The sequence below is a fragment of the Pyrus communis genome, chromosome 4, assembly GCF_963583255.1.
Source record: "Pyrus communis chromosome 4, drPyrComm1.1, whole genome shotgun sequence".
Classification (NCBI taxonomy): domain Eukaryota; kingdom Viridiplantae; phylum Streptophyta; class Magnoliopsida; order Rosales; family Rosaceae; genus Pyrus; species Pyrus communis.
The window spans coordinates 19,172,163-19,184,763 of NC_084806.1; the positions used below are offsets into that span (position 1 = coordinate 19,172,163).

General features: G+C 36.8%; 1 protein-coding gene across 2 annotated transcripts; it reads left to right on the forward strand.

The window, feature by feature from the left end:
• The first annotated feature begins 9,296 nt into the window (after positions 1-9,296).
• LOC137732463 (uncharacterized) lies at positions 9,297-11,880 on the forward strand. Of its 2 annotated transcripts, none has more exons than XM_068471771.1 (7): positions 9,297-9,361; positions 9,922-10,001; positions 10,276-10,395; positions 10,490-10,568; positions 10,934-11,020; positions 11,418-11,468; positions 11,673-11,880. In XM_068471771.1, the coding sequence occupies exons 2-7, from the start codon at positions 9,946-9,948 to the stop codon at positions 11,748-11,750; spliced, it is 471 nt and encodes a 156-aa protein (XP_068327872.1). In that variant the 5' UTR covers positions 9,297-9,361; positions 9,922-9,945; the 3' UTR covers positions 11,751-11,880. The 2 variants fall into 2 exon arrangements, with proteins under 2 accessions (XP_068327872.1, XP_068327873.1); XM_068471772.1 differs by lacking the exon at positions 9,297-9,361 and adding an exon at positions 9,389-9,701.
• The last annotated feature ends 721 nt before the right edge of the window (positions 11,881-12,601 follow it).

Here is a 12,601-nt window from a genome sequence, read left to right on the forward strand (position 1 = left end):
TTTCACTAATAAATTCTCTCCTTTTTCTCCTCATTGCTCATTGCCATTGTTATCTTGTGAACCATCCACAAGAGCATCTCGAAACAAGTTTATTATGGCAACAATCAAACTGTTAAGGGTAATAGAGGATCACCATATCACAGTGCACTCAAGGCACCAGATTAGTGTTTACCATAGTGGTTAAGTAATTAGTAGATACGACTGTTATGTAAAATTGGTGACTAGGCAATAGACAGTTATGTATATGTCTATGTCCTTTTGTATAGTGCATTGTGAAAGTTAATGAGAATCATTCTTCACATATTCATTCTATCTCTACAAATTCTCTCTCTCTCTCTCTCTCTCTCTCTCTCTCTCTAAATCTCTTTATTATTGCTAGATATTAGACTTCTACACAAAACCCCAGAAGTTGGAACCAGAATCACCTGTAGACATTGAAATTTTGGTGAAATAAATGTTGACAAACGCATTAAAATTTCAACATGCTGAGGCATACATGCCACGTGCCACGTGTCGTACAAATTGAACGCATGGCTTGTGACTCAACAAAATAAGAAGAAATACCCTTGGAGGATTTAAACAAGTTTCTTTTCTCATTTTGGGCAACGACAAGGCAAGCACATGTCAATCCATTGAGGATCAAAACAAGTTTTTTTTCTCATTTTGGGCAATGACAAGGCAAGCACATTTCAAGTTTAAAATGGTATTAAGTGGAAAATTAGGTAATGGTTCATGGAAAGAAAAAAAAATATTTTGTGGTGGTGATTCATTCTCAAAATCTATAAATAGGCTTCTCCATCACAAGGCCAATACACCAATTCACAAATACATTTCTCTACTCCAAAAATGGAAGAGAATATTCCCCACACATCCAAAATCCTTGAAGCTTTGAAACTCTAAAGCTCTCAAGCATCCAACCTCCAAATTCCCAAGAATCCCGAAGAATGGAGAAAGCACTCTTCATTCTTCATCAAATCCTTGAGGCAATCGTTCATCCAAGATCAAGCTCTGATGGCCCTTAAAGATCCGTTCATCCTCATTCATCCAAGATCAAGCCTCGACGGCCCTTGGATCAACAAACAACTGTTTTTCAAGATTAAGCCTCGAAGACCCTTAAAGATCCGTTCAACAACTGTTCATCCAAGATCAAGCCCCGACGGCTCTTGGATCAACAAACAACTGTTCTTCAAGATCAAGCCTTGAAGGCCTTTGAAGATCTATTCATCCTCGTTCATCCAAGATCAAGCCCCGACGGCCCTTAGATCAACAAACAACCGCTCATTCAAGATTAAGCCCCGACGGCCCTTGAAGAAGCTCTCAATCGTTCATCCAAGAACAAGCCCCGACGGCCCTTGGATCAACAAACAATTGTTCTTCAAGATCAAGCCCCAAAGGCCTTTGAAGATTCGTTCAACAACTATTCATCCAAGATCAAGCCCCGAAGGTCCTTAAAGATTCGTTCAATAACTGTTCTTCAAGATCAAGCCTTGAAGGCCCTTGAAGATTCGTTCATCCTCATTCATCCAAGATCAAGCCCTAACAGCCTTTGGATCAACAAACAACTATTCATCCAAGATCAAGCCTCGATGGCCTTTGGATCAACAATAACTGTTCTTCAAAATCAAGCCCCGAATGCCCTTGAAGATCTGATCATCCTCATTCATCCAAGATCAAGCCCCGACGACCCTTGGATCAACAAACAACTGTTCTTCACGATCAAGCCCTGAAGGTCCTTAAAGATCCGTTCAACAACCGTTCATCCAAGATCAAGCCCCGACGACCCTTGGATCAACACACCCGTTCTTCAAGGTCAAGCCCAAAGGCCCTTGAAGATCGTTCATCGTTCATCAAGATCAAGCCTTAAAGGCCCTTGAAGATCGTTCATCATTCATCCGTTCTTCAAGATCAAGCCCAAAGGCCCTTGAAGATCACTCATCGTTCATCCATTCATCGTTCATCAAGACCAAGCCTCAAAGGCTGTTGAAGATCGTTTTCTTTGAAAACTACAAACGATGAAATGTTCTTTCCTACTCTCCTTTCTCACTGCCTATTCTCTGCATTTGTAATTCCTTATTTGTTTTGGTGAAATGTGAAGTTATTTTATGTGTAATAAGTTGCTAGGTTTATGTTTGAGCAGCTTCTCTTTCAAGTGTTTGGATTTTGTTAAGTTTTGGGTAGTATGTGAGATCCTACATCGCCTAACGAAGAGGGAGTGATGTGCTTTATATGTACATGCCCACCTCCATATAACACAAGGGCTTTTGGGGACTCACTGGCTTTGGATTCCATATGAACTCGGATGGGTGACCCACTGGGAAGTTCTCGTGTGAGTTCCTAGAAACGAAAAAGTGAGGGCGTGGCCCAAATCGAACAATATCCTGCTACGGCGGAGTCGAGACTGGGATGTGACATAATGGTACCAGAGCCACTCTGTTGTTCGGTACAGATATGCTAGCGAAGACACTGGGTTCCCTTTAAGTGGGGTGGATTGTGAGATCCCACATCAAGCAACGGAGAGTGGGTGATGTGCCTTATATGTACATGCTCCCCTCCTTATAGCATGAGGCATTTTGGGAACTCACTGGTTTCAGATTCCATCGGAACTCCGAAGTTAAGCGAAATTAGGCTAGAGCAATCCCAAGATGGGTGACCCACTGGGAAGTGCTCGTGAGTTCCCAGAAACAAAACCATAAAGGCGTGGTCGGGGCCCAAAGCAGACAATATCATGCTATGGCGGAGTCGGGATTGGGACGTGACATATATTGTTCTGCAATTTTTAGTACACAATTTGAACAACATGACCTTATTAACTACTATAACAAAGATGAAGAATTATTGAAGTTAACTTAATTTCAGGTTTGTGTTGGTCCATTACATATTAATAACAAACATTTGACATGTTCCTGACTAGAAACCTTGCATAGGCTTGTGATTGTTATTTATTTCAATAACTTATTAATCTTGTGTACAAGTCAAAAGCTCCCATTTGATGGACGATGACTCCTTTGTCTGTTGTCTTTTCTTAAGCTTAACTTATTGAGGGCTTTCCATATAGGATTTAACGGTAGTTTATATTGGATTTTTTTTAATGTCAAATATTGTTTTTAGTTTTCAAATTCTCTTCCTGTCTATTTATTTTCTTCCTCTCAATTTTTGTTTCCAAATTTATATTAAGTTAGAGTAATGAAATTGGTATACATCTTGGTGTTATGGGGACCTTACATTAAGTTAGAGTAATGAAACTCATATACTTTTGCATTTAGCCTTTTTGGGTTGCTTGAAAAAAACCTATGCATCTGAGACCCACTATAACCCCATCATGTTCATTTACTACCATAACCAAAGCCAAACAGTTATCGAATTATAAGAACTTCTATTTCATAATTTAAAATTTAAACCACAGCTTATGCTTAATGTGGTTTTATTTGGCAACTTACTCTGATGCACAATCCACAATCCAAGTACAATCCACAAACACCGTTTAGTTTACCCTGATGCACGCTTACCTTTCTATACACATACGAAATTTTTATACTTTCATGATTTTAGGATTGAAGGTGCTCAAGGTTGAGATTAATTAAGTACAAGACCAAAGCTTCAAGTAAGTATGTTTTCTTAATCATTGCAATTTACAATTACATAGTATTAATGCTACCTCTAGCCAAATTATCATGGCATCTGAAAAGTAATGATGAGTATGAAGTATTGTGCATGTATTCAAAGCATGCTGGTTATTTCAATTTGTTATCTAGCATGCTGATTTTTGTGTGATTTTGCTATTTTCTAGTATGCTTACTTTAGTATCTAGTTGCTCTTGAGTTGGGATATGTCTATTTTTTTAATTAGCTTCTTGACGTTTTTGGTTGTTATATTGTATGTCTATCTTAACAATTGTACATATATATTTTATTAGGGTAACGCTAGGGAGTTCAAATTATTTAAACCAAATCTGCAAACCAAATGATGTGGTTGTAGATGATTTGATTATTAACTAAGTGTCTATTAACGTGCTTGTTTCTTATTGGTGACACATCATTTGGTTTGCAATTCGGTTCCCTAACATTATCCATTTTATTATGGCAACATATTGAAATAAGGGTGTGCAGCTCAATACTAGGAGTCTAGGATTGAAGTGATCTGACTTCATGGATCGACAATGGAATCGTAGTCAGGTTCACCTTAGTTCCGAACATAGAGAAGGGGTCAAGTCATTTATTGACATTGCTTGTCAATGTGAACTAGAATAATCAAATACCATGTCCTTGCAGAGTTTGTCATAACACATTTTTTTCAATTAGTTGAAGATGTTCATCTTCATTTGTTGAATTCTAGTATGGATGTGAATTATGATGGATGGATATATCATGGGGAACATATCCATTAAAAACATAGGTCACTGACTTTTGTATTTTGTGACGCTGATATCGTCACATATTAGATTTATAAGTGACGACAAAAGTATCACGTAAAAGTAAAATATGTGGCGACTCTGCCTTTTTGTCACTTAAACTATCGTTGACGTTGTATAGGCGACAATAAATGGGATGTTGGAATTTCGTCACATATAGTCATATGTGACGAATTTTCATATATATATGTGATGAATGTTGGTCGCTACAAGAGTCCTGTTTTCTTGTGGTGGGTGCTTTGCAATGGTTTTGAAGGATATATAATTGTGTTTTCTCTTCAAGTGATGGTATGTGTTTACCTTGTGTATTTAAAGGTGTTGGATCCAGCTTGTAATGTTTAAGTATTGTGAGCTTATCTAATTTGTTGGGTAGGTGTGGATCTTCCGTAGCTAAGGAATCATACTTGCGAGGAGTTGGTTTTGGATTGTGTTATTTTGTTTGTTTTGTTTGTGGTATTGTGATGCCTCATAGAATGACGTCTTTGTCGAAGGAGCATGGTCTGTTGCAAGTTCATCAAAAAGTGATGCAAGGTTTTGTCCTTGTGCGCATTAACTTTTTGTTTGGTTAGGTGTAGTTATGTGACTAGGTTTTGTATGGTTTTTTGTTACATTTGTAATCATAAAATTAATTTCTTATCGATGATGTTCATGGTTTTATTTTATTAATAAAATGTTTTTTATCTTAATAAAAAATGCAAATCCATATTTAAAGTTGTTCAATAATGTTTGTTTTGTTCTTTTATTATATCTTGTATTGGTTGTGGAGAAGAGAAGTGAAAAATGGCAAGGACTAAGAGTTTGGAAGCGAAAGACGCACTAATTGAAGCCTTTATTGAGAGAAAGGCTAACTATCAATCACGAGATTTCCGATTTTGTTTGTTATGGCTACTACCATGATCAGGATTAGGGTTTATGTCCCCTTGACATATTGTATTTTTTTTGTTTTCTTTTTATAAATCTAGCCCATTGTCACTTTCCATGATAGTAATGCTAGAGTGAGATTGACTTTGTTAATTTACAGGGAAAAAAAAACACACGAAGGAAAAAAAAGGCTAAAAAAAAAACTCAAAAATTGTGTTTTTTGTTATAGTATGAATTTAGTGAATGAAGAAAAAGGGAGATCGGCCAGAGAGAAGAGGAGGGAGAGAAGTGCTTGAGTAATTCGTAAGTCATATTCCTCATGCCTTGTGCCTTTATTTATACTAACAAAGGAGAGAGAAACTTGCTCAATAATACAAGTTGTACAAAGAAAATCTTCTAAATCTCATAGGATTTGTATACATAATCTACTAAGATTTACACAATCATATTCCTAATTAAATTAGAATTGCATCACTCCTTCATGAGTGTGTAAGTACTCAAGTAGATGACACATCAAGTCTTCAACGATAATGTAGAGGTAGTTGATGAAGTTATTGGCACAATGAATGAATGTGAGTCTAAAAAACAAACTGAAGAATGCATATAGTAGTAAAATTTACAAAACCTGGCTATGTTAAAAATCAAGGCAGGATAAAACCCATAGTCTAAGGAAAAGGATGAGAAGATACATTATGTCAAAACTAAAGGCCTTCACAATGCAAGTACAACACACACAAAGGTATGACCAACCCATGATAGGTGCCTCATTAAAACTTCGTTAGGTAGCAAAAAGTCAGTGGAAAAAAGATCCTAATATAAGGGGAAAAGAGTACATTAGGTCAAATGAGTGTACTTCTGGATACTCCCCCTGAGTTTGACAAAGCTTTCAAATGATAATACAAGCATTGCAAATGAGATAATTTATGCACACAAATTTCTTGAACAAATTTTTGGAAGCTTGACTTAGGTAGTGACTTTGTGACGAGATCAACAAGGTTCTACTAAGATTAGATATGCTTGACTTCAATCTTATGATGCTTTGTTGATATGATGATGAATATGCTCAACAAGAGCTCTTGATCATATCTCTCATGTATGGCTTATGTAGGTGCAATGAGCTTGTATTGATTTGAAGATTTTGCAACTAAAGTTTATTTCGTCGACCTCCAAGATACTCTAGTATTCCTAACGGTAAGGATATAACTGTCTAGGAATGTGCCTTGTGCGCGTTTGATAATAACCTTAGTTAGTGAACTTCGGGTTCCACAACCTCTTCAGACCAATAGTGAAGGAAGTTTCATGTCTAATACAATGAGCTAAGTATAACAAAGAGTAAAGTTGAATTTAGATATAAAACTTTGCATTCCACAACCCCTTTAAGGGTCTCATTTGCATCTAGCGACATTCATTCTCTCACTATTGTGCTTTTGAGTGAGCAACGTGGTAGTAATCAGATTTAAGAATTCAGTGAAGTTCTGTTCTCTACGTTGTTACTTCAAGGGTATGTTAGAGTGAGAAGGATGAGAAAAATCTTCTCCGGTCGAGATTCACTCGAATTCTATAAACTTCAAAATTGTATCTATTGATAGACGTAAAGGTTTCAATCATATTTTTCTTCAGGCAAGACCATCTTGCATGATTGAACGGTCTATAGAGCGAGCCAAATAGCCCTGGAATCCCCTTTAGTGACGTACTTCCATTTTTAATTTTTTTAGGCATAAATCTTCGAATGAAGATAATGGAGGAGATTTAGCTTAATTCACGCCATGATTGGCTTTAATGATTTTTCAGTTTCTGAATAGTCAAGTGGAGTATCATGTCTTGTACCCACATAGAGTAGTTTCGGTCAGAAACTTCCATGTCAGTGAGATCGAATTTGAGGCGGTTTCGATAGTCCACTGAATGGAGAGAATAAGATTGTGGTTGGTGCTATGAGAAATAAAAACCTACATAAAAGCATCTCCAAATGAGATGTCAAAATACTAAGTGGAATGCCATTGCGCATATTTGACATCAAAAGTCTCTCCAACCGAAGTGTTATTAGTTGACTGGATTTCAAGGCTTTGTGATTTGGAGTCAAATTTTGACATCAATATCAAATTTATTGTTAATTCATCTTAATGGTGGGTTCCTTATTCCACTAACATTTCAACCAATTTCGTTCGAGAAGTACAAAATTTGACATAAGATTTCAGATTGCCACATTGCCACATTAGCCATCAATTGTATTTTGACTCTTATAATTTGATATTTCCTTTGGAGATGGTCTAAGCATCAAAGTTAGAACATTGGGTTCTAACTCATGGTTTGGTTTATTGAAAACCTTCATGTTTTTCATGGGTGTATTGTTTTATTATAGATTAAGGTTTCAAAGACACTAAATTTGAAATTACAAATTTGATATAAATGAACTTCTAGTTCAAAACAAAGTACTTGCAAGAACACAAGATACAATGTACAACTAGTACAGTGAATTTGGGTTGCTTTGGGGACCCAATGTGAGTAGCCTTGGAACTACGAAAGGATGTCAATAGTCCCAAGAAAAATGATAAAACATAGAATTGTAATTTATAAAAAATGGATTGCATGCCAAAAATATGTTTTTTGTCAGAATCATGGACTGAGGGTCACTAAATTAATCCAAAAGGTCGGGCCTAAACAGGGGTCGACAATGTAAGCAAGAAAATATAGTGGTCCAAGCTCATATTTGGACTGGGTGGCTGCGAGCCAAGTAGAAGAGAAGCCTAGATCATGGGTATCAACCGCAACAAAGGCATCTCAACAAAAACTTGGCACTAGTTGAAGATAAAAGGTAAGCCTAATTTTTTGGGTTTGGATCATGATGTGCAGCAGGCCCAACAAATTGGGTTGCAAAAGCAAGATGCCAAACGACATTGTTCTTAAATGGGTGCAGGTCGTGGCTTGCGTGCGCGATTAGGGTTTTGTTTATAATTTTCTTAAAACACCATAGTTTCCTTGTATTTTCATGCTTTTCTTTGTACTAGCACAATTTACCCTAGCAATATCGAATATCATAATATTGCATAGGAAAATCAACATAATAAAACACGAACAACATGCATAATTGAACAATATATGCAACATATAAAGCAGAAATAAGTTGGGGTTCATACATCATGGTGAATGTTTTTCATGCTATCAAGGCTTATAAAGTATCGATTTCGTATTTTAGAAGAATCTGAATTGGATGGAAACGATAAAAGCCTATGAATGGTGGTTGTAAAAGATCATTTTCCAAAATCCTTTGATTTCTTAGCACAACAACATGAGCGTGTTGATAACGTATTACATTATGAATTTAGTGAAGAAAGAAAGATGGAGATCGGCTAGAGAGAAAAGAAGAGGCTTAGGAATTTGTGAGTCATATTCCTCATGCATTGTGCCTTTATTTATACCAATAAGGGAGATAGAAACTTGCTCTCAAAAATAATACAAATTGTACAAGGAAAAATCTTCTACCCATATGATTCCTCTACATAATCTAGAATGATTTACACAATTATATTCTTAATTAAGTTAGAACTACAATATTTTTAGATTTATTGCATGACTCCTACCGGAAAAGTTAAAAATTTCTAAAAATAGGTAAAAACGCTAGAACCCTCAAAATTTTGGATGATACTTCCAAAAGAGTGAGGATCAAATCACATTCGTTCATCATACATCGTGCGGTCAGAAATTATTGTAAATTTTTCGATGAATGAATGTGATTAGAGGATTGGAGGAATATGATTTCTGACCGCACAATAAACGATGAACGGATGTGATTGGAAGATCTCTGGGATCCTTACAAAGAGAATCCGGCGAGGATCCTCTCCCCTTCCAAAATATTCGAATTGGCATGAATTTACGAAATTCTGAAATATCTAAAATTGACCGCTGATCAATTTGGGACGTTTAAGAAAAGTTGGGGGACCAAAGTAGGACAAAACAAAAATTAAGGGGGCAAATTTGAATTTAATGTAGTTGTCAGCTCTTGAGTAGAGCAGCGGCTTTTGATGGAGAGCAGCAGGGCATTGGGTATCGGCAAGTCGCTTATTACAAAAGCTCGATTGGCCACGACCCACTCAGGTACTTTGTGATTTTTCTCATCTTCTGTACCGTAATTATACATATTTTCTTATGTTTTGAACCCCCAAATATGTTTAGTTTTTCATGGATTCCAAGTTTGTTGCTTTTATCATTTCGTCAAGAAACAGAACGCAGCTGCGTTTTTCTCCTTCGGATAGATTTTTCCAAGTGCCCAGGTGTGGAGGAAATGGTACATTTTCCCGTGTCTCTCTACTTGTATTGTGACACGTGGAGTACCTGCTTGAATATCGGGCACCTCGAAAATTTCCTCCTTCTTTTGGAGCGCTGGATGTGTTCGATGAAATGCCCGAGAGAGATGCGCGTTGTGCGTTCACTTGGCGTTCGTAACTTCAAAAGACTTTCAGTTGGCTGCCTTTCGGTTTTTTTGGCGTTGGTTTTCAGTGGGAATAGCTGGTTTCAATTTGATGTGGGAAAATACAGAGTTGATCATTAGGAGATGTCCATCCTATGCTTGATGATTCATGAATCTTTTGAGTTTTTTCATTCTCTCGTATTATAGTGGCAATTAGTGGCATAACTACTATCAAATTAACGTGCAGGATATTTTTTGTGTTGCTTATTAAATGGGGGAGCCATCACTTTTTGATAAAATGATCAGCCATCTACGTGCAACATCCAAGTATGAGCATTATATTTTTACTTAACTTGTCATTTTCCATCTTAAGATGATATGTCTCTGTTATTCTAAGGCCTTTAACTACTGTTTTTCGTATCTTGAACTACTTCCATTGGTCTTGAATCTTGATGAAGTATTTAAAAGTTCAGTTTAGGATGTAGGCACTTCTTAATTCTGGGCTTTGCCTACACCGCCTCTTGTCATGTTATCTAATCAATTTGACTCTATTATGTTTGTTTCACTTCAGTCTCCTTATGTTTATGGTCTGTAATGTAAGGTATTATACTGGCTATCCAAAGGATCTTGGGCCATCAAGGGTCATCCATTTTACATCAGAACGCGAGTTTGTCCAGCTCCTTCATGAAGGCCATCCCGTGGTTGTTGCATTCACCCTCAGGTCATCTAGAGCTGGTCTCCATCAATTTTTTCTTTTTGATGTTAAACCTATACTCTTCAATTGAAGGTTTAAATACTTGATTTGGATAATGCAGGTGTAATCTCACAAAACATCTTGATGGAGTATTGGAGGAAGCTGCAGCTGAGTTTTATCCACATGTAAAATTTATGCGCGTGAGTAACTAAATACTACCATTAATTATTAATGATATCAATTGTTTGCCTTCAACTATGAATGCTCAAACATGTTGTGCGCTAGCATGAGCCTTGAAAACATATTTATAAGCAGTGTGTGTGATTAAAGCCCATGCCCTTACCTTTGGCCCTTATAGCCCAATGGTTTTATTGGCATTGTTTCGAAGAGGGAAGTTTTACGTTTAAAGAAGAGAGTTGCTCACACCAGAAAGAAGAAAAAAGATCTGTCCTCGATGAAAGCATGATTCCATGATTCTTGAGCCAATTTTCACATAATTTTATGTTAATCTTCCCTTGGAAACAGTAGTCTCTTATATGTTTTGTTCTTGCATTGGCATTTTCAGGTCGAATGCCCAAAATATCCTGGTTTCTGTATAACACGGCAGAGGAAGGAATATCCATTTATAGAAATATTTCATAGTCCACAACAAGTAAGACAACATATCTTTCTCTACAATTTTCTTGTTTTGAACCTTGAACTTGAAGCGAGTCTGTTTCGTATTTTATAGCATTCAAAAAGTCTTTGTGGCATGCAGTATGATCAGGATTCCATCATGCATTTAATTTTTCATTGTAGCATGGCCATCAAACAAATTCGGGGGTAAAAATGGAAACTAAATCCTGTATCGACATCATAAAGTTTCCATTTTAGCCCGAATTTGTACCCTTCTGGAAAGTAAGGGAAAGTGGTGTTTGTCCATCCATGACATGCTTTGTTGATATGCTGAAGGTTTTCTTTTGTATTTTTGACTGAGACACCTCTTAGGCACTATGCAACTGCTCGTCTTTCGCTTATTGAAATTTTTTCTGATTCATGCACAAAACCAGGGAAGGGTTGCTGATGCAAATATTACAAAGTACTCTGTGAAAGTTCTTCCCGTAAGTTTCCACTCTTGCTTACAGATTATGTTGTTTCTTTCTCAAGTGAATTTTCCTCTGTCATATTCCAACCTGATTACATCGCTCCATATTCTAGGGAAACCATTTTTACTTTTATGTATGCATACAGAGACTCGTCATCTTTTTTCCCCTCCATTTTTATTCTCACGCGTTGTCTGTTTTGTCATATCTGCTCATTTCCAGTTCAATTACGACACTAGTGCCTACGGATTTAGAGAGTTTTTCAAGCGGCATGGGATACAGTCGTCAAGTCCACAGTGAAAATCTGGTGGCGAATGAGTACGAGTTTGCAAGTTAATTAGTTTTTGTTTATTCGTTGATCAAATTATACAAACCTTGGTCTATATGTAATGATTTGAGATCTTTGAACTAAAGCCGAAGTTTACTGATTTGTCTAATTTTTCCTAAACCTTATATAGTATGATTGTTATATTATTTAACAACTATGTTACAATAAATCTCAAACCTTACAGTTCCAACTTAAGGTGAAACACAAACTTATTCTCATCTCATTGCCATTAAACCTCGCGTCATAACATTTTCGTTTCAATAAACGACTCGAAATTGTCGGAAGGGAAAGTAAAGGGGTGTGTGCTTGAAGGTCTTGATTGATGCATACCATGGGTGTGCGTCTACATTTCTTGCTACTTCCTTCGACTGTGGACCTGGAAACATGTCAATGCTTTACCAAAAAGTTTGTAGATTGTCTTACAATTACCAAAAAGTTTGGACTCCTTTCCTCTTCCCAAAGTTTGTTATACTCTAATTTTTTTAAGCCTAACATACAAATGTTCAAGCTTGGCTTGTTTCTTGCACGAGCCTAGTTTTGTCAAGCCGAATCCAACGCAAGCTCAAGCTGTTTTGAGCTAATGCTAGTTGGTCCAGTCATGAGAGGAGGGAGATAAAACACAAAGAAATTACATGAATCCGTTTCACGCAAGTTTTTCTTCATGTATGCAGCAGATATGATGAAAAAGTGATAGTAAGAGGTATCTACTACATTAAGGATGCCTCGACATGCGTGCATACATATAACAATAACTTCTTGAAAGCAGCCGGTTGCCAAACTCTTGAAGTTCTTCAATTCTGCATGTTCTTCTACCAGTAAGCCC

Excerpts from the sequence above, each read along its gene's own strand:
- LOC137732463 (XM_068471771.1), top strand. The coding sequence starts at position 9,946 with ATGGGGGAGCCATCACTTTTTGATAAAATGATCAGCCATCTACGTGCA. Across the intron at positions 10,569-10,933 it reads CACATGTAAAATTTATGCGC|GTCGAATGCCCAAAATATCC; the intron begins GTGAGTAACTAA and ends TGGCATTTTCAG. Across the intron at positions 11,021-11,417 it reads TATTTCATAGTCCACAACAA|GGAAGGGTTGCTGATGCAAA; the intron begins GTAAGACAACAT and ends GCACAAAACCAG.